Source organism: Macaca fascicularis, chromosome 3, assembly GCF_037993035.2.
Source record: "Macaca fascicularis isolate 582-1 chromosome 3, T2T-MFA8v1.1".
NCBI lineage: Eukaryota > Metazoa > Chordata > Mammalia > Primates > Cercopithecidae > Macaca > Macaca fascicularis.
In genome coordinates this window covers 184,378,381-184,400,436 of record NC_088377.1, presented here as the reverse complement: position 1 = coordinate 184,400,436, position 22,056 = coordinate 184,378,381, and the positions used below count along the sequence as shown (strand labels likewise).

Genomic DNA, 22,056 nt, shown 5'->3' with positions numbered 1-22,056 from the left:
GGATGTGTGCTGAGCTCACCTACTCCCAGGAGACACAGGGTCACACAGCAGAGAGGACCCAGCTGCCTATGGCAGTGACAAAATCTCTCTGAAGTTACAGACACAGGCTCTGAGAGAGAGAGAGAGAGAGAGAGAGAGAGGCCAAGGGAAGGGGCTGAGATCTAGCCCCTCCCTGGGGCTTAATATAAAGAACTTGTCAGTGCTACGTGATGACTGATTGTCACGGCTGATTTTGCAGATGGTGAGACTAAGAATTAGAGAGATCAAGTCACATGCACCTCCTCTTCATCTTATAGAAGCTTTTTATATCCCTTCTAAATGGACAAGTGCCTTCCTGCATGGTCAGAAGAGCCAATCCCTCATTTCCTGGTCAGAGTCACACACAGGGTGCTAAGCACTTGTGCTCAACTAAACACAGGAAGAGGTTTGGAAGTTTATTTTTATTTTTATTTTTTTTAAGAACCGATTCTCTACACCCTCTGTATTTACTATAAATAATTAATACAGTAGAGATGGGGTGGGGGCTACTTCTGTAATTTTAGGAATAGCAAAGTGTCTGAAGCGCCCCTCCCCTAGTGACAGGGGATTAGAGCAGGGACTTGGGAGACGGCATGGGCTTTAGTCCTGTCTCTGCCATTTAGCAGCTATGTAACCTTGGAAAAGTAACAGAGCCTCTCTTCAATTTGACTTTATCTGTAAAATTGAGATAATAAGTAACTACCCTAAAACCTGTGATGAACATTACATAAATAAAGCATTTAGAACACTTCTTAGTACATAAGAAACACTGTATTTGTGTTTGCTCTTATTACTTTCTGGACCTGAAGTTCTAATTCACAGAAAGTTAGGAAGTCAATCCTATATCAAGTGAAATCAGACGTTTACAGTCATAGGGTTGTGCCGGCTGACTAAAGTATCATTTTCCAACACTGCGTAGAAATTTGTATAAGCCTAAATTCATCGTATAACATAGGTTCTTCCCAATAGTTTTAGTAAATAAAAATAGGATCCTAGATGATTTCTTAATGAATGCTTTTGTTTTGGTAGACAAATATTGTTCTATTTCGGAGGTTATCGGCAATTAAAAGATGCTTTCATGATGAAACTTTTGGTTGCAAGCTGGTGGGGTTTAGAAGTTGCTGCTGCTCCCTCCTAGAAGAAAAACAGAAGGCAGAGAGAGAGGAAAAAGAAGAGCAGGAGAGAGAGACAGAGAGAATGTGAAGTAATTATTTAAAGTGAGAAGCATTAAGAGGTGCAGCAGTGTGGGTGAAACTCTGAGAAAGAATGCTTGCAACATGGCTGCTTCCAATGCTTACTAGGCTTCAGGTTGTCAGTCATGCCTGCGTTGAGGATCTATTTCTGTGTCCAAGAGTTCTTCACATTGTACCAGGGACCTCTTTGTCAGACTGGTAAATCCTAAGGACCCCATCTCAGAACAACGTTTTAAATGCATAAACTAGAATATAGAAAAACAATTATTTTGAAATGTAGATATCAAAATATTTTTAAATTTTTCATATATTAATATAGGAACACCTTTAAATTTCATTAAAATCTAACCTAGTGAATCTGAAAACTCACGATTTCAACATAGTGATGAAGCTATACTTACTGCATGTAACGTGATATGAAAATATCTGACTTTTATATCAACTGTCATTTATGCAACATATAAGCAAATGTCTGTGATTTCTGTTACTTATCTTGTCACTGGTATTACTAAAACTACTATGGTTTACTCACTATATCATAGAAGGAAAGGTATATTTCAGTTGGAGATTAGTTAAAATAAAGATCTATTTTCCCATTCAAATTTATGGATTCCCTGAATTTTATCTGTGCACTGCTTGGAGATCCAGGGATCCCAGGTTAAAAACTTCTCCTTAGAAGACAGTATGTATTATGCTGGAATCCACAGACAGGAGATGATTTTTAGGAAGTTCACATAGCCTCAGAAATACTTAGTCTGTATGTGTAGTTTGCAGATTTGTCAAAGTGTCAAGGGAAAAAAACTAAACTACTTCTTTAGACTGTTTACAGACCTCAATTATAACAGGTATTATATTATACTTACCATGATTGTATTCTAGTCCTGGAAACATGGTACAAATTCTATCATCTATCTTTCTACATACTGTCTGCATTATCAGTTATATTCATCATTATCCATATCATCATCATGATTATCACCATGTATATTTTATTCCAGAGGAGGATTATTGGAATAGAAAACTACAGGGACATAGTATGATAGTATATACTCTCTTGCATGAAAGAGTGAGGTTTTATGCTAAGAAACCATGTAATCAGAAATAGTATTCCTAAAATGGAATCACAAAATTATCTCCACACTATGTTTTAAAATAATCTCTATAGTACTATGTGTTACTAATTCTGAGACACCTCAGATCCCAATATTGGTATTATATATACTATTCTTATTGATAGAATTTAGACAGTTCTACTGTATTTAAGATCCTCGTTGTAGTCAATGTTAAATAGTGTCCTATTTCCTAGATAAAGGAGTAAATAATGAAAAAGTTTGTCATTTAACACCCTTCCTATATTGCAACAGATTCAACAGTATGTTCCCATTTCGTGCCTCCAATATGGTAATTCTCCATCTGAATACTTGTATCCATTTTTAAATTAGTGAATTGTATTTTTGGAGCAATTTTAAGTCCACAGCAAAGTTGAGCAGAAACTGCAGAATCCCAAGTATTCCCCGTTCTCACATGAACAACCTTCCCTACTACTGACACTCTGTGTTGTAGAACTCTAGACGTGATGAAGGTGGCCTACGGGAGAAACAAGAATGGAATTCGGAGGCTTGACCCGTAGGGCTGCAACACCCAAATCCCTCATTGCAAATCATGTGCTTAACTGCAAAATATTCCCTTTAATTAATCTTAACTCATAGGTATGCTTTCATTAACAAAATGTACCTCTTCTTAAAGTACACCTTCAAGAAATTTCACAGCTTTTCCAATATATGTGAATGAGTATATTTTACCTGGAAACAGAACAGGACTAACACTTGATTGGTTCACATGGTAAATGAGGCTGACGCTGTGAACTCACATATGGTTGCTCCACACCATATGAAATTTCTGGAGAAGGTATTTTTATGTAATATGCTGAGGTAGAGATGTCAATTGAAAAATGTAAAGATGAAATTGAATTAGGCTGATGTGAAATCTTGGCAGAAAATATTTTTTATTGAGTACATTTATAATAATCTTATTAAAATAAAATTTAGGAAAATATGTATAAGATCAGTATAATAAAAAATACAAAGCAAAGCTGAGAGAAATTAACAAGACCTCAATAAAGAGATGTGGCGGACTTTTGAGATGAGGAAAATGTTTTGTGTCTTGATTGTCATCATGGTTACATGGGTATAAAAATGTGTTAAAATTTGTTGGAAGTGTACACTTAAAATGGGGGTGTGTTTCATTGCAGTGGTTGCATTTGTTTATTACATTCATATTCCATATATATCTTATGTCTCAATAGAGTTACTTTAAAAATGTTTGTAATTATTGGCCGGGAGCGGTGGCTCATGCCTGTAATCCCAGCATTTTGGGAGGCCGAGGCGGGCGGATCACGAGGTCAGGAGATGGAGACCATCCTGGCGAACACGCTGAAACCTCGTCTCTACTGAAAGAAATACACAAAATTAGCCAGGCATGGTGGCGGGTGCCTGTAGTCCCAGCTGCTCGGGAGGCTGAGGCAGGAGCATGGCGTGAACCCAGGAGGCGGAGCTTGCAGTGAGCCGAGATCGCGTCACTGCACTCCAGCCTGGGCGACAGAGCGAGACTCCGCCTCAAAATAAATAAATAAATAAATAAACAAACAAATAAAAATAAATAAATAAATAAAGGTTTGTGATTGTAACATCCCAGTGGGCAGGGATTGCTAATGGTTCCCACTAAGCTTCTATGGTAGGGAGAACTGTGAGAAGCATGCCAAAAGCCCTTAGAGTTTGTTTCTAGTTCAAGGAAATGTGCTGGGTCAGAAGATCAGGGTCTACCTGAAAGACATAGTTGATCTGCTTGTCATTCTTATTTCTGAACTCACAACTTTACCAAGTGAAAAGCACAGAATCCTATTCTTTGTATAAGGATTGTTAGAAATCCATAAAGCTCATATAGAAAGAGAGAGAAAAGGGAACCTAGTATATCTTACCTAATATCCTGAACACTGAGGTATCCAGGCTTTTTATGCCTTCTGGCCCCTTCCCTGGGGTTTTGTCCCCATCAGTTGTTTTAAATAACCCCCCTTTGTTTGTACTCACTTAGAGCTGTTGTTTACAAGTTTTTCCTTCTGATTTACTGTCTTTCAAGTTGGGTTTCTGTTATTATAGAGCCTACCAACCTGCTACACACTTATTTCCTGAGCTGGGTCCATAAGGAGTTTGTGTTCTAAGAAGGGCTAACATTTGGCACTGTGGCTTTGCTGGCACAGAAATACAGTGCTGCGTCCCCTGACTCTGTGGACTGGATCTCCAAGGTACAGGATGAGTTTTGGGGACATTGGGCTGAAAATCTCTTATTGATTATTTCTGCTTTCTGAATAATTTCTTCATTCTGAAAGTAAACCAAAAACTTGAGCTCTTCGTCCAGCTTCTTACGATACCAGTAAACATAACTATGTCCTTTTACAGGAACACAATCCATCTTTGCTTTCTGTTTGTTTGCTTTGACCAGAAGTCTAGGTCTCTGGGTGACCTTGGTGTCCGTGGAGGCTGTGGAGGAAGAAGAGAGCAGCTGTAGAAAAAACCCAGGAGGGAGGCTGATACTGCAGCCACAGGAGAGAGTCTTGGAACTGGAATTCAACCAGTTCAGAACAGGGACTTACCTGCTCCCCAGAAAGAAAGGGCCACACAGCAGAGAAGTCTGAGGCACATGGTAACTCAGACAGAAATCGTGGTGGTAGCTTTTTCTGTAAGGCTTCCTCACCCGCTCCCCCTGCCCCCGTCAGCAACCTGCTTGTGACGTGATCACTTCCCATAGCCTTTGTAGATGCTCTGTACATGGGACAGAGTCGTTTCAATTTCATAAAATGTAGGAGGGCAGGCTTTGTTTTAGCTGTTAAAAAAAGTGTAAGTTCCAGCCTGCTTTTAATTTTCCTTTTCTGTGACTCACTGTTTTGCTATTTTTTTAGGTAAAATCACTCATACATTTATTTACTTAAAAAAGTATTATGCTTTAAGTTCTGGGGTACATGTGTAGAACATGCAGGTTTGTTACATAGGTATACACATGCCATGGTGGTTTGCTACACCCATCAACCCATCATCTACATTAGGTATTTCTGCTAATGCTCTCCCTCCCCTAGCCCTCCACCCACTGACAGGCCCCATGTGTGATGTTCCCCTCCCTGTGTCCATGTGTTCTCATTGTTCCCACTTATGAGTGAGAACATGTGGTGTTTGGTTTTCTGTTCTTGTGTTAGTTTGCTGAGAATGATGATTTCCAGCTTCATCCATGTCCCTGCAAAGGACATGAACTCATCCTTTTCTTATGGCTGTATAGTATTCCATGGAATATATGTGTCACATTTTCTTTATCCAGTCTCTCATTGATAGGCATTTGGGTTGGTTCCAAGTCTTTGCTATTGTGAACAGAGCTGCCATAAACATACATGTGCACGTGTCTTTATAGCAGAATGATTTATAATCCTTTGGATATATACCCAGTAATGGGATTGCTGGGTCAAATGGTATTTCTGGTGCTAGATCCTTGAGAAATTGCCACACTGTCTTCCACAATGGTTGAACTAATCTGTTTAGTTTTTTAACTTGTGATTTTGCTTCTTCTCCTCCTCCCTTCCATCTCAGGTAAGGAATCATACAACTTGGTCTTTACAAATAGTAGCTTTTGACACACTTATAAAAATCACATAGCAGCTGCTTTACATTAAGTATTTATTTATTTATTTATTTATTTATTTAAGACAGATCTTGCTCTGTCTCCCAGGCTGGAGTGCAGTGGTGTGATCTCGGCCCACTGCAGCCTTCGTCTCCTGGGTTCAATCAGTCTCCTGCTTCAGCCTCCCGAGCAGCTGGGATTACAGGCCTCCACAACCACACCTGGCAAATTTTTGTATTTTTAGTACAGACAGGCTTTCACCATGTCACTGGCTGGTCTTGAATTCCTGACCTCCAGTAATCTGCCCCCCTCAGCCTCCCAAAGCGTTACAGGCATGAGCCACCGTGCCCGGTTACATTAAAGAATTAAATGTTGAACTATACAGAACAATATTTATGACAAATATGCAATGTATATAGAGAAGTACCTTTGCCTGAACCAATCAGCTTAAGAGTTGGATTATTGCTGAGAATTTCTCAGTCCATGTTACTCTTAGATTTCCTCATTGTTTCTCCATCATGCTCAGGTAGGTTTAACCTGAAGTTTAAATTTGTCATTCACTTGCTTTTCATTATAGTCTTTAGCATTTACACAAGAATCTGTAAATGGTGTAGTATTTAATTTTGCATGTCTTTGACATGTATCTAAGAGAAATTGGCTAGTTTATATATTTTCTATAATGTTAATTTTTCATTCAACATTAGGTCTGTGATATGTTGACACGTAATCTAGACAATTTACTTTCACTGCTCTCTAGTATTACATTCTATTCATTGGCTAGAATTTATTATTCATTCTTGAATTAATGCACACTAATTTTTTTTTTTTTTTTTTTTTTTTTTTTTTTTTTTTTTTTTTTGAGACGGAGTCTCACGCTGTTGCCCAGGCTGGAGTGCAGTGGCGCGATCTCGGCTCACTGCAAGCTCCGCTTCCCAGGTTCCCGCCATTCTCCTGCCTCAGCCTCCTGAGTAGCTGGGACTACAGGCGCCCGCCACCGCGCCCGGCTAATTTTTTGTATTTTTAGTAGAGACGGGGTTTCACTGTGGTCTCGATCTCCTGACCTTGTGATCCGCCCGCCTCGGCCTCCCAAAGTGCTGGGATTACAGGCTTGAGCCACCGCGCCCGGCAATGCACACTAATTTTTCCCTGGGTGTTGTGCTGCTACAAACAGTATTGTATTCTTGAACATGTCTCTGCTTACCTAGGTGCAAGATTCTTGCCATACCTGTCAGTGTAAAGACTGAGTCTTCAAGGCAACACGTCAACTTTACATAACATAACATAGCAAAATGCTTTCCAAAGTGACTAAGCCAAATAATTGATCCCACCAATAGCTCATGAGTGTGTTCAAATGTTCCACATCTAAGACTACGGTTGCTATTTAATATACTTTTAATTTTGCCAGTCTAGTATGTTAAAATTATCTCATGGCATAATATTTTAGTTTTAGTTTGCTTCTTTCTGGTTGCTAAGAAGGTTGAATATATTTTATGTATTATAGGCCACCAGTGTTGCCTGTAAACTGCCCTTTGTCCATGTTTCTTTTTGGTTGATTAACTATTATTTATTTATAACAGTTCTTAATAGACTCTGGATTGGATACCCAACCTTTGTCAGCTATGTGTGTTGCTAATATCTTTCCAATTTGTGGTGTATGTCTTTACTCTCTTTGTGCTACTTTTGGATTTCTTCATTTAGTAGAATGTTTTATTCTTTTATTTGGGGTAAACATGTTTTTTAATTCTTTATAAAAAAAAATCTCCCATAGCCCAAGTTCATGAAGATATAATCCTTATTATTTACCAAAACACCTAACGTTCTGAATTTTGCATTTAAGCATTTAATCCACTTGTGATTTATTTTGGCATATATTGTGAAGTAAGTTTTAAATTAATCTTTCCTTGTATGGATAACCACCTGCTCCAGAATAACTTGTATATTACATAATTCCTCCATATAGCTTCAATAACACCTCTGTCATATGTGAAATTCCTGTATATTCATGGGCCCATTTTTCATTTTCCATTTTCCATTTGCCTATTTAATCATGCTCCTTTCATTATCCTAAATAACATAATTTGATAATTGATAGAGCAATTCACGTAACTTTTTGTACTTCTTAAATATTGCTTATTTTTGTTCTTTTTCACTTAGTTGTAGATTATTTGACAAATATCATAAAATAAATCTTTTGTAGTTTGACTACTGTGGTATTGAATATATAGATAACACTGCAGAAATTGAAATAACCTTACTATTGGATTCACTTTTTCATGATCATGTTGTATATCTTTACTTATTTCAAACTTTTTCTGTTTTTTTTTTTGTTTTTTTTTTTTTTGAGATGGAGTTTCACTCTGTTGCCCAGCCGCCTGGAGTGCAATGGTGTGATCTCAGCTCACTGCAACCTCCGCCTCCCGGGTTCCAGCAATTCTCCTGCCTCAGCCTCCCAAGTAGCTGGGATTACAGGCACCTGCCACCGCATCCGGCTAATTTTTTTGTGTTTTTAGTAGAGATGGGGTTTTACCATGTTGGCCAGGTTGGTCTTGAACTCCTGACCTCAGGAGATCTGCCCACCTCTGCCTCCCAAAGTGCTGGGATTACAGGTGTGAGCCATCACACCTGACTTATTTCAAACTTTTAAAATCATTCCCTTAAATTTATTTATTTATTTCTTTATTTAGAGACGGAATCTAGCTCTGTTGCCCAGGCTGGAGTGCAGTGGCATGATCTCGGCTCTCTGTAACCTCTGCCTTCTGGGTTCAAGTCATTCTCCTCCCTCAGCCTCCGGACTAGCTGGGACTACAGGCGTGTGCCACCACGCCTGGCTAATTATTTTGTATGTTTAGTAGAGATGGGTTTTACCCTACTGGCCAGGCTGGTCTTGAACTTCTGACCTCATGATCTGCCCGCCTCAGCATCCCAAAGTGCTGGGATTACAGGCGTGAGCCACTGTGCCCAACCCTCATTCCCCTAAAATTTTAATAATTTTCTGCATGATAGTCTTTGCTAGTCTTCTAATAGATTTGTTCTTAGGTGTTTATTTTATATTTTATATTATTATTTGTAAATTGTCTCCCTTGTTAAGAAACATCCTAACTGCTTCTAGTATGTGAAAATAAAATAATGTTTATATTTATGTTAAATTCAGTAAACTTACTACATTTTGTTATTGATAATGCATTGCTTCTTTAGACCCTTTTGAATCTCTATAACTAAGCTTGTCATGCTCTAATACTTATTTATTTTTCTTTCCTTTCTCATTTTCAACTTTTTCCCCTTGTTTCACTGCTTGCAAATTCAGCACAATGTTGAATAGAAACCACGGCATTATTCATTTATGTGTTTATCAATTATGTAGAAATCACATGACTACAGGTGCCAGATATGGGTAAACGCTAAGGGTTTTACAAAATGTTAAGATTAGATCCTGCCATTTTTAAAGACCAATTGGCCTCCCAGGATATCTGCAATTTTTTCGGTCAATCAGCACCTAAGCATATCATCTGAAATATCTGGTGAAGCTCGGAGTCCACACTGGATGAGTGGCAGATATTTTATAGAAAGATCCACATCACCCTCTAGTGGTCAAAGGAGCGAATTCATCCGATGCCCGCTGAGGTCTGCCTCAGCCTGCATGAGTCGGGAGTGGCCCGCCCCGCAGCGAGGCAGCAAGGAGGCATCCCAAACATCAGAGCGGAATTAAGAAAAAAGCAGCACTTGGTGTGGTACCTGCCACATACTCCACAGCATTGTTACTAGTGATTACTGACACCATGACTCAGCCATTAGTCTAGACCATTAGTCTAATGCCCATGGTGGTTTATCAGTGCATTTTGCCTCCCTCAACCTTTTATAGTCCCCCAAGGCAGGTGTGCTCCCTAAATCTCTATTCTATGTTCTCTGCTCTTTTCATTGTAAACTCTATATCAAGGGGTTGGAGGCATTTTCATTCTTCCAGTGAGGCTAAATGTCCCAAAGGTGTACTTCTTATCCAGACCCATTTTCTGAGTCCATGACTGTACATCCAACTGCTCTGTGCATATTCCTGGTTAGATCACTGTCTCAAAGGCACTCCCAATCTCAAAGTAAATCTTGATCTTCTTCCCACTTGGTCCTCCTTATTTGTCTGTCTGTAGCAGTCTCTTAATCATCACCCGCCACCCCCTGCATGTTGCTGCTCATGTCTAACCAATTGCCAAGTCCTTTGATTTACTTCCTTTTCAATGTCTCATTTTCCCCATATTTCTAACACCATCATCATTATCCGAGCTAAACTACTGCTTGTCTGAGCTAACATTTTCCCTCCACATCAACTCTGTCCACACTGCTGGAGGATGGCAGCATAAGCCCCCCAACTCTCTGCCCAAAACACGCCACTTTGGCATAAGGATTATTTTGAGCTAGAGGCGTTTTAATGCCTTTAATGTCTTTAGACAATAGCAGGTATAAGAGGAGTATTCTGATCCTTCCCCTTTTCTTCTTGAAAAACGGAATAAACCTCCCATATAAAAAAATGTTTTATCTATACCAGGAAGAAAGAATATTCTTAACATCAAAGATAGAATGGGATGATGTTGAGGCCAAGGAATCTGTACAAAAAAGCTTGTTGAACTAACCCTCACCTTCCTCATCACTTTGCCATTCCACCAGCAACCCTAGCCGAAGCCCCTTTACTTTTTCACCTTTTAACAATGTATGACTCTTTGCCCAATTCAGTATATGAGTGTTCAACTCTAACTGCATATTCAGGTCTTCCTTTAATTATGGGGGCTTTCATGTAATGTAAAACTTATATTAAATACATGTGTTTGCTTTTCTCTTGTTAATCTGTTCCGTTCTCAGGCCCAGCCGAAAAACCCTAAGAGGGTAGAGGTAACATTTTGCTTTCCCTGCACGGTCCATTATTTCTTCACTTTGTGACCAGGGTGATTAAATACACAGATACACACACAGCCATGAATCTGATTACTACAGAAGTCAAAGGTTGAAAACCTCAATGTCTCCTGTTAAGCTTTGTGTTGGATTCTGTATCATTTACCTTGACCAGTAAGGTTGTGAGTGGTCTGATGCCTTCCTGCCTTCTTCAATTTTGCTCTGTACTCAACCGCCTCCTCCCCCTGCTGCTGCCACGCTGCTGACTTCTTTCCTGTCATTAAACACACCAATTTATTTCCTGATTAAAACATTTGCACTGGTTCTTTAATCTTTCTTAAATGCCCTTGAACTCATTATCTCTTGTCCCACTTAATTAACTCTAGCTCATCTTGATGTAAGGTATTTAGGAATAATATTTAAAATTTATCCCCATACCTTTTATTAAAAGGCGGATAACCATTAAATATGCAATATCAGGGGCTTCAGACTCTCCAGGGAGCATTTCATCAATAATTACTTTCAAGAAGTGAGACACAGTTCATTTTTTAGAATAAAAGAGTCTTAACTGCTTTTCAAAAATGGCACCAGATAGGAGATTACAGATAAAAGACACTCACATATTTATGGGTAGTTGAAATTGACTACTGGTCAGTTAATAGGAGTCACGCTGCTTTCCACATTCCAGAATGGTAAAACAGCAGCAGTGGTATGAAGTTGTGAAGTAGCTAATCAAATATTCACCTTTGGATGCCTGAGATGATACATGTACTGTAGCAAATGGGTTCAGACTCCTGGAAACCAGCTCCAGAGATTAATTTTTGACATTAAGAATGGGGATATCCAAGGATATAGAGGAATTAGAAAACCCTAGCTCCCTTGAAACCTCTGAAATTCTCCCCATGGCTTCTCCATTACTGGGGAACACAGTGCTTCCGTGTGTGTGTGTGTGTGTGTGTGTGTGTGTGTGTGTGTGTGTGTGTGTGTATCGGGTAGGACGATGTAAGAGTCTGTCTCTTACCTCACCCATCACTGCCTCTGAAAGGTGAACCTGATTTCAAATACAACAAAGCCCAGAGAGTAGAATATTAAATCAGAACAGGAAGTCCAACACTTCAAAAATAATTGCTCATCAAAAATGTATGGCATTCAAAATTTACAGGAAATGTGATAGGATTTTATTTTGTTGGTACTTGTCCAAGGAAGACAGAACACAAATTTGGACTGAATGCTGTTCAACGCTGTTGTCTTCTTTCCTAAGGTAATGTAGGTAGGCAGTAGGCTGTGTCCTTGATAGCCAGCTGGTTTGGGAAAGGCAGGTCTGAACCCAGCACTGTTCCATGCTAAATGTCACTGAAACACTACACTCCTCGGCTTAATGCAGAGGGAAATAGTGACTGCATGAAATAGGAATGTAACCACTGTCTCCCTGTTTCATGCCAGAGCCTTAAAAGCTCTTGTCTTTTCCATGCCATTAGTGAGCAGTGGAATATTTTTAAAGTATTTTACTAGCTCTGTTCTCCAGGCTGAAAACACTAACAGAGTAAAAGGCTACAACTAAAATGGGTCCGTGAGTTCGGTGACAATGGCACAGTCTGAGGTGACTGAACCCAGGTAGGGTATTTAACCACCAGCAACACATGGTCATAGCGGAGATGAAAAACAGCAGCGTGTGCGCTGCGGACTTGGCTCCCATCTTATTCCAGTCAGTTCCACCTTGGTCAGGGGCCAGGTGTCATCTCCATGTTTTCACGTTCACCCTTAGTGTCTAAACCCTTGCTCCCTGTTGCAAAGGGGTTGACAAGGGTCCAGGTCTATTGGGTAGCAGGTTGTCTGCCATGATTAATTCAGCAGCAGATGTCTGTATAAGGATGGTAGCAGTTGAGCCACTGCTATTTCACTCCTGGTTTTGACTATAAAATGCTCTTGATCCTTTTCTTGTAAGAACTCTAATCTATTCATTTATTTGTTTTATTTTCTCTTCTTTTTGATTCTATATGCATACAATTTTATTTATCTTAACCTGTGGTTCATAACACATAGGCATTGCTTGTCAATGAATAGTTATTTATTTATTTAAAAATATAATAGGAACTTGTAAAACATCTCCTCCTCAACATTATGCAAGACAGACCTTGACAATATTTAAATGTATAGCTATGTAGTTCTCTCTCGTTCTATCTCCTGCCATGCCCCAGCCTTATAAAAATCCTGAACTTGGGTCACTATTATTCCCTGCCAGTAGTGTGTTGGTAAAGGGTTGACAACTAACTCTCTGGAGGAAAATAAAGCAAAACTGTAATTTATTGTGTTTGCTGATTTCTGTAGTGTAAATACCCTCACTATTGCCAGTTTCAAGCTAACAAAATGATGTCACTAAAACTGGAGTTGGGAAAAATGTATACAGTCAGCTCCCATGAGCTGATAAGGTAGGCTCCAGCATATGACTGGTCTTTGCTTTCCTTTCAATAAAATTTGACCTATTTTATTCCTGAAAATTATTTTCTTGACTTATTTGTTTTTAGCTTTATGAAAAGCACATTAGGCTTTGCATAGTCTCATTAGACTTAGTTTTTGCATTTGCTATTATATTGCTAAGATTCACCTATAACCTTGCTCTTCACTATAGTTCATTCATTTTGACTCATATGAATATGCCACAGTTTATTCATTCACTCTTCTCAGTGCATATGTGGCTTGGTGCCATGTTTTTCTACTGTTTGGTGCTGTTAAGAACACTTTTGTATTTATATCTTCTGATATGTGTATGCAAGAGCTTCTCCTGATGTAAATCTAGGAGTGGAATTGCTGAGTCATATATGCAAGAGCCTCTCCTGATGTAAATCTAGGAGTGGAATTGCTGAGTCATGGGACATAGGAATCTTCAACTATGAGATGATGCTGAACTGTTTCCAAATGGTTTATAGTACTTATGCTCCCATCAGTAATCTATAAGTAATGCTATGAATCCATACCCTTGCTAACATTTTATATTTCTAAACTTTTTATATTTTGCTAATCAAGCAGATATAAGGCTATGTATCACTATGTCTTGCTTCATATTATCCTGATCATCAATGCAGTAAAATATCTCTATATGTTTATTGGTCATACATGTTTCTTCTATTAAATGTATGATCATGTTTTGCTCATTTTCTATTGGCTCATACAGATTTGTGGTCAATGTAAATATTTGGTTTCTCCTAGGGAAGGATTTTCACTGTTCCACTTACTGTCTTCTAGCTACTGGCAGAACTTTCCAACTCTGTAGACAAGCCATGTTGTCTGAGATCTTCCTTCTAGGTACCTCTGCCTGCTCTTCCCCTTGACACCTTTCCCAGAAGCCAGCTCACCAGCACCTTCCCTAGGGATACATTCCATATCGTGTGTACCTAGGCATAGAGGGTGCTCTCCTTCCTTTGTACCGAGTCTTACTCTGTTCATTCATCAACCGAAACAACATGGAGAACATGATGGCATTCAACATTTACAGGAAATGTGATAGGATTTTATTTTGGTGGTCCTGGTCCAAGGAGGACTGAACACAAATTTGAAGTGGGTGCTATTCAATGCTGTTGCCGTCCTCCCCTAAGGTAACGTACTCATGCATAACTGTCTACTTGGCTGCCTCTTGGTTATCTTTGTCTTGAGAGCCCAGCATGATGACAAGAAAGCCAATCGCTGAAGTTTATTATAGGAAATACACAGTGATTATACAACTGTCTTCATATCTACCTCTAGGATTCTGTGTAGATCTATTCAAGAGCACATGACTAATGTGGCAGAGTCAGGGCAAAATCCCAGGTTTTATAATTTTCAGGGAAGCTTCCACGTCCGCTGACCACTTTAGGCCCAACTCTATGGCCATTTCATGGGTCTCAAACACTACAGCTCCTCCACTATCCACACTCACAGGGCTTCTTTTCTTTCTCTCCCCCCACCCCGCCCCACCCCCTACACACACACACCCAGATGTCACACACACACCCAGATGTCTCAGTCAGGAAAGCTGTGGTTTTCCATCTCCACGCCTCCCCTCTCAGCACTCAGGGGCCCCCCTGGGGCAGAGGGGCAGCTGCAGGGGGTTCTTGCCGCAGTCTCTGATCCCTTCCTGGTGCTGTGTCTCTAGCACTGCAGATGTAGAAGCTGCTGTCTTCAGGATGGGCATTGGTCACTGTCAGAGTGGAGAAGGTCAGGTTTGGATGGTTGATGGGAAACTTGTCCTGCTTGACGCCTTGCTCGTATGTGACGCCGGAGCCCTCATTGGAAGTTGCCATGAGTATGAGGCTCTGTGTCTGGAACTGACGATACCAAAACATAGTTGTGGCCTGAAAGTCCAGGCAACGGCACTCGATCTTCACAGAGGTTCCTCTCTTACAGATAACCCTGCTCGGATATTGAGAGACGACAGCAGCAAGCCCGGAGCCTGCTAAAAACAGAAGCCAGAGAGAGGAGAGCCCAGTAGGACCCGAGTCAGACAGGATGACAGGCAGAGCTGAGCCTCACTCCCTCCCTGTGCTCCCAGCTCCTGGAGAATCCTGTTTGCTTTGTGTAATCTTTCTGTCATCTCCCTAGGGCCATAATCCCCCATCTCCTCTGACCGGTGGCTCTCACCTTACCGTTTACACCTCTAGAGAGCAGGGCCGCTCCCTCTCCCTTTGATGAGCATAAACAATCCACATTGCCTGGCCACCACTTGACCGTGCCAACACACGCACATGCCTACTGAAGCTCCCAGGTAGAAGGAGGCTCATACCTGTCCCCAGAAGCAGCAGAAGCAACAGCATCTTCGGTGATGGCCCCACACCACCTTCTGCGGGGAGAGTTGTGACCACTGTCTCCATTCACCAGCGAGGAGGGATGACTGATCACAGAATCTCAAGGATGCTCTAGTCTGCCCCCTGGTGGTAATCTTTGCCCATGACCAGTGTTACATCCATCTCTCTGCCTATCAAAGAACCGTACAAGTCAGGCTCGGTGGCTCACGCCTGTAATTCCAGCACTTTGGGAGGCAGAGGCGGGTGGATCACAAGGTTAGGAGTTCAAGACCAACCTGGCCAACATGGTGAAACCCCGTCTCTACTAAAAACACAAAAATTAGCCAGGTGTGGTGGCAGGCGCCTGTAATCCCAGCTACTTGGGAGGCTGAGGTAGAGAATTGCTTGAACCTGGGAGGCGGAGGTTGCAGTGAGCTGAGATCGCACCACTGCACTCCAGCCTGAGTGATAGAATGAGACTGCGTCTCAAAACAAAACAAAAACTCATACATTGCCCAAAGTGGCCTAAAGATTTCCCAAATCAACTTCTAAATTTATTACAGATACACTGAGATATAGAGCATTGCAATGACTTAAGTGAGTTTCTTATAAGGAAATGAGTGTGTGTTTGGGTAATGAATGGCATTGGAATCTGTTTGCTGCTTCTGTTTCATATCCTCAAAGCAATCACACCAAGACAACTCATGGTGGTTAATCACTAGACCTTCAGGTTGGAACTGCCATAAATATTGATAACGCCCAGGCCAGTGCCTCAGCTGGAAGTCCAATGTTTCTTCATAATCATGATGAAGCCACTTCATCATTTTCTAAATGAGACAGTTACCTCATGAGTATCTCATAACAATTTTCCTCATATATAGATGGACTCAATTCTAAACATTCTAATATTATTTCTCGATTTAGCTTGTATGTTTCCATGTTAATCACTGTTGAGGTTGTGAGAATAATTACATTTATTCTATTGTAATGGAGATCATACTAAGTACTGGGCAGTGAAAATAGTTTCTAGGAGGCATGAGAAATTCTTTGATTTGAACATGCTGGGATACTTGTTTTAATGGATCAACATTGGAAACGTGTAGCAATTACAAGAAGTACAAGGAGCTGGAAAGTTATTCTGAAAGTCCTGTGTTTTCATTTTTATAACAGCCTCCCAATTATGCTTTCATTTAATATTTGGTTCTTCTCTGGCATAGGTAGCTAGAAAAGATAAGATTAAGACTTCGCCCATCATATTATGTTTGTGCAATTGTGGAATCGTTTTATCATAACAAATATAGCTATTGCATTATGTTAATATTGGCATATCTATTGAAGGGCATCTGTATGCTCCTGTGGCTGCATTTTTTATTTCCTGGGTATGTTGGATCTCATTAAAATGAGGCCACTTCATAGTGCTAACTACTTTTTCTGCAAAAAGTAAGGACAGCTTGCGATGGGTGACCTCTGGCCCAATATTATGATATGTTTGGGAGAGAGTGGCTGGAAGACCTTCAGATCAGAAGAAAATCTTTCTATTTATTTTGAGAAACACTAATTGTCAGGTACAGATGGTCTCATGATGGTTTAATGACTTTTCAACTTTACAGTGGTGCTAAAGCAATATGCATTTCAGTGTGCTCCTTGACTTATGATGGGGTTATGTACAGATAAGCTGGATATTGTAAGTTGAATTATGATGTTTTCAATTTATGATGGATTTATCAGGATATTACCCCACTGCAAGTCAAGGAGCATCTGGATATTCCTGTGGTGTTTTATCACTGTGTCAACCTGGCTAAGCAAGGAAGATGTTTCAGATAACTTTTTCCTAGTATGGTTCCAGGTTAGAGTTGATCATGGGGGAAGAAATGCATGAAGTTTGTAAGGGGAAAGTAAAACAGCTGCCACTGAGTTATGAAGTCATCACTGGCTCCAGGCAGTGAGAAGTAGCATCAAAAGTGCCAATGAGTTCCAATTTATGCTGACTTTCCCCTGTTTCACATCCAGCTCTTTATACTGACTGCCATCTCTGCCGACCAGGAGGGACTGCAGTCCCATCACCAAACTTTTCTGAGAACTCACAGGGCTGTTGGCACATAGAGTCAGCCATCTTCCATAAATTCCTACACCATCCCCTTCAGGGTTCCGTGTAGTACATGGATATACCCAACTTAATGCAAAACTTAATGCAAAGTCCAGTTCATCCACCTTCACCAGAGCTTATTAGAGTTGTTTTTTCTGACCCTTTTTAAACTTTCACTTATCCATCTTCTCCCCAGATTGTGTCAGGCCTAATTCCTATACTATCCTCTTTTGTTCCTTAATGCTCATGGTGGTTTTTCTTCCCTGACACTTCCATTTGTGTCATGGGTTTGCCATAGGCCAAGCCATACGTTGTCAATAGCTAGTATGTGCTATGACTTTTCATTTTCTGAGAATACTGCAATGCCATCTCTTAAAATTAGTCAATGTGACCAATTTTCTTGGTGTCTGGGGGACTTTAGTATCCATGAGAACTGCTGGAAAAGGAGATAGAAGTTAGAGTCAGTGGCCTGCGATCAAAGGGCTGTGGCACAAGAAAAGCCTTGGTATTGGGGTCTGATAGCCCATAATAGGGCTCTACATCTTTGCCTGGGTTAAATCTGCTACCAGGAATCAAAGGCCATGCAGCAAAGAAGCATGCTTAATAGGGCAGACACAGAATATGATGGATCCTCTTTCTGCTCTGAGTTGGTATACTAAAGTTTTGTGCAAAAACAATGACGGTTAAAGATGATGGTTAACACATAGGTAGGTAATTGTAATTAAGTATTGGTAAAACAAAACAATAATACTTCTAGTTATTATAGTTAGACAGATTTAACATTCTGACTCTCCAAAATGTTGGAAATCATGAAGAGAACCATAGGTGTTAACTGTTCTAAAGTTTGCATAGGCTTCAGGAGAAGGATAAAGATAAGACTAATCTCAGATTTTCTTAATATAATTATATAATAAAATGTTAGTTAATCATCAAAAAATGAAAATGAATTGTGGACTTCTGAAAGACAAAATAATGAAATGAGAAAAATAGTCAACAAAAATAAGGTCATGCATGAGGGAAGAAGAAACCAAAATGTGAGAAAGACTAATGTACAAAACCAAATAAGAACCATGACTCAAAACCCAGGAAATCACCTGCTATAGAAAGCTATACAGAAATACATTTAAGACAATAGACTGAGGATTCTAGTTGTATAAATCATGAGGCTGAAAAAATACACACTGCTTATGAAATACCCACCTGAAGAATAAAAACAATAAAAAGGCTACATGTAGAAAGGTTGAAAAAGAAACACTAGACAAATACCATCTTAAAAACATGAAATAGTTTTATTGATGTCATCCCAAAAGGACTCCAATGCAAAAAGAGCAGCAGGGAAAAACTAAGAGTACCAAGTAACGACACACATTCAAATGACTGTGGTGTGGTATCTGGTCTTCAAAGATACTAGCCTGATGAAGCACACTGGCTAGTGATCACCTTCCCATGAGTGCCTTTCTCTTGAATCTGAGCTGGCTGGATTGTGGTGGAGGTGACACTGCATATTTCCCAGGTTGGGCTGTAAGGAGCCTAGCTGACCACATCTGGGTCTCTTGAATGCTCCCTCTTAGGGTGGTCAACTACCATGCAAAAACTTTAGCTGCCTAGAGGCCACCATGCTGTGAGACAGTCCATCTAATCACATCGAAGGCTGTGTACAGAGCGACATGCTCAGCGGGTCCACAGCTACTGCAGCCATCCCAGGTAACGAACCAACAGGGGCACACAAAAGCCACCTTGGATATCCAGCCTAGTTGAGCCTTCAGGTATCTCCAGCCTCAGTGACTGACAGTGACTATGTGAGCATCCCTAAGTGAGAACTGTCCAGTTGAGCCCTTTTACATAACCACAAGAGATAATAATATGTTGTTCCTTTAAATCACTAACTTTTGGAGTGGTTTGTTACACAGCAATAGATCATTTGTCAAGTAAGATACTTGTCATTACATTCTAAGCTTTCTAAGTGAGGTATAAAATACATAGACTGCACAAATCTCAAGTGTTCAGCCAAATGAATTTTTGAAATGAATATACTCGTATAATCATCACCCAGATCAAGATATAGATTTCAGAATTCCAAAAGCCTTCCTCATGTCTCCCTCAGAGTAAATACATAATGCTACCAAATTAATCACTATTCTGACTACATACCGTATAATTTTGTGTCTACTATATTTTATTCAATCTTATATTTAAAATATCTGTGTTGGAAATTACATTTTTTGCTATATTGTATTCTGTTACATAAATGCAACACAATCATTTATCTATTGCATTGTTGATGGATGTTGAATATTTTCCAATTTGGGGCCATTGGGAATAAAGCTGCTATTGTGGTAATAGCTTTTTCTCACATGTTAAATATCTTTCTGCTTCCTAAGAATTCTGGACTATTTCTTGAATTTTTATAGAGTTGACAAATTGGTTTTCTGACTTGTCTAATTTACTGTTGGTTATGTTCAATGTGATTTTAAATTGAGCAATTATGTTTATTATGTTAAAGAAATAGTTGTAGATTAAAATCTTATGTAAATTATCTTTCTGTTTAATAGATGTGATGGCCTCTGAAAACTTGCTAAGAAAACATTCAGTGATATTTTACATTTTAAAACTTTCCTGTCTTTTACTTCAGATGATATCTCTCGTACAACCTGGTTCTGGGAATGGAGGTTATGATGAAACTTCATAGCTACAGCATTCTTTTCAGCATTAAGATTACCCTGAAAAAAGCAAATGGTTAATAGTTTTACAGTAGAATTTTTGAAGTCTATTCAAGTTCTTATGCTCTGCCTTAATAAATTCCTCAACTGAAAGAAAGGAATTTGTGTCCATTCTAGTCACGGACAAGAAAAACAAGGAAAAACGAGATTGTCTATCTCTTACTGTCTTCCCTTTCATTTTCTTCCTTTCCTTGGACAGACAGTCTTTCCCCCATCCCATCACCTCGGGAGAATGCTTGTACATAGAGCACAGATAACATTATGGGTCTGTGTCTGTCCCACTGCCATGAAGGTCCCTGGCTCCATCCTCTGGCTCAGAGAATGACTGATGTGGAGGTATCTGTGAATATGGTCTGGACATTCAAAGTGAAGTATCTTAGAGCCATCTCATTTCCAGTGTTTTACTTACTACTGTCAGAAAGCATTAGTTTCAATGACTGCTTGTAGTTCTCATGCTACCATATCTTAATGTTCTTTAGATCCTATTCAGGGAGAAATATCTTTTCCATCTCTATGTTTTAGTATTTTGGTTTCTGTGAGACTCGGTGTGAGTCAAACTCCCATAGGCTATGTAGAAGAAGAAATCCAAGGCTAAACACAGAATCCAGGCAATAATTCGAAGAAAATTCGTGGAGCCAAGTCTTGTGTATTCTGGACAGGCACTTACATTTTTCTAAAAATTTCTTATCCCTGGAAAAAGAGAACAATACAGCAGGACAGACTAAGGTTATTTGATGCTTCTGACAATATTTTTAAAAAGTTTTCAACCAGCAGTTTCAGTTGTATCTGAAGAATAATATAGAAACATCAATTTCTAGAAGCATAATTATATGATCAAATAAACATTTGTAAGTCAACATAAGAATTAACACCACTTACCTTCTAATTCAATGCATAGGTGGCAGAGCATACAGAGAGAAAACATAGAAAACAAGATCACTTGGGAAGTTTTATTCACACTTGTGTGCTTATCTATCACTCAAACATTTCTCTCCAGCCCGACCTTCTCCTCTAAGTGCCAGACCTGCACTTATGGAGCCTCTTGAATGTTTCTACACAGATGTCCAATGAAGGACCACTAGAACCAGAAACTCAATTCTGTTCAATAACTTGACTCCATTCGTTTGTCCAAATTTTCTTCCACTGCCATATTCCGGTGGAGGAGGGAGTGTTGATATTTTTTTTCCTGGTGTTATCTCATCACTCTTTCCTTTCATAGTTCCCTTAGCCTGCCTCCCTCTTTTGGTGCTTGCCCATCTGGTGAAATCCTACTTGCCCATCTGGTGAAATCTGAATAATAAGTTTCATCTGAAAATTTGCTGTCTCTTTGACGCCCTTCCTGATGTCACCAGACAGAATTGGCTATGTTATTTCCTATACTCCACTAACGTCTCTCATTAAAGCGTGCGTCATATGAAATTGTGATTACAGGGTTTGTCTTCTGCATCTCTCTTTCCACAGCCCTTTTTATCTTCCTGAAAGAAGGGAAAATTTTCTATTCATTCATTCATTTCTATTCATTCATTCATCTATTCATCTAGCATTCAGTAAAACAGAAAAAAGCTTGGGGTTGTAAGATTAACTTTTCTCTTCTTTCTTCTCTGTGTCTCTCTGACTCTGTCTATATATACATGTATATATCTTATATACAACATATAACACATATATAACATATCTATGTCTATATCATATATGGCAGGAAACTTCGCTCAGCCAATAAGTAGGTTTAAAAAACTATTATATTT

General features: G+C 39.6%; 1 protein-coding gene and 1 gene segment (V, D, J or C); both read right to left on the bottom strand.

The window, feature by feature from the left end:
* The window catches only part of LOC102137723 (T cell receptor beta constant 1-like), a 266,137-nt gene that overhangs the window by 242,632 nt on the left and 1,449 nt on the right, over positions 1-22,056 (bottom strand).
* Positions 14,722-15,614, bottom strand: LOC107129321 (hypothetical protein). 2 transcript variants are annotated; one of them, XM_015448170.3, is made up of 2 exons: positions 15,505-15,614; positions 14,722-15,174 (listed from the first exon to the last, which is right to left on the bottom strand). In XM_015448170.3, the coding sequence occupies exons 1-2, from the start codon at positions 15,590-15,592 to the stop codon at positions 14,795-14,797; spliced, it is 468 nt and encodes a 155-aa protein (XP_015303656.3). In that variant the 5' UTR covers positions 15,593-15,614; the 3' UTR covers positions 14,722-14,794. The 2 variants fall into 2 exon arrangements, with proteins under 2 accessions (XP_015303656.3, XP_015303655.3); XM_015448169.3 differs by having other exon boundaries at positions 14,725-15,177.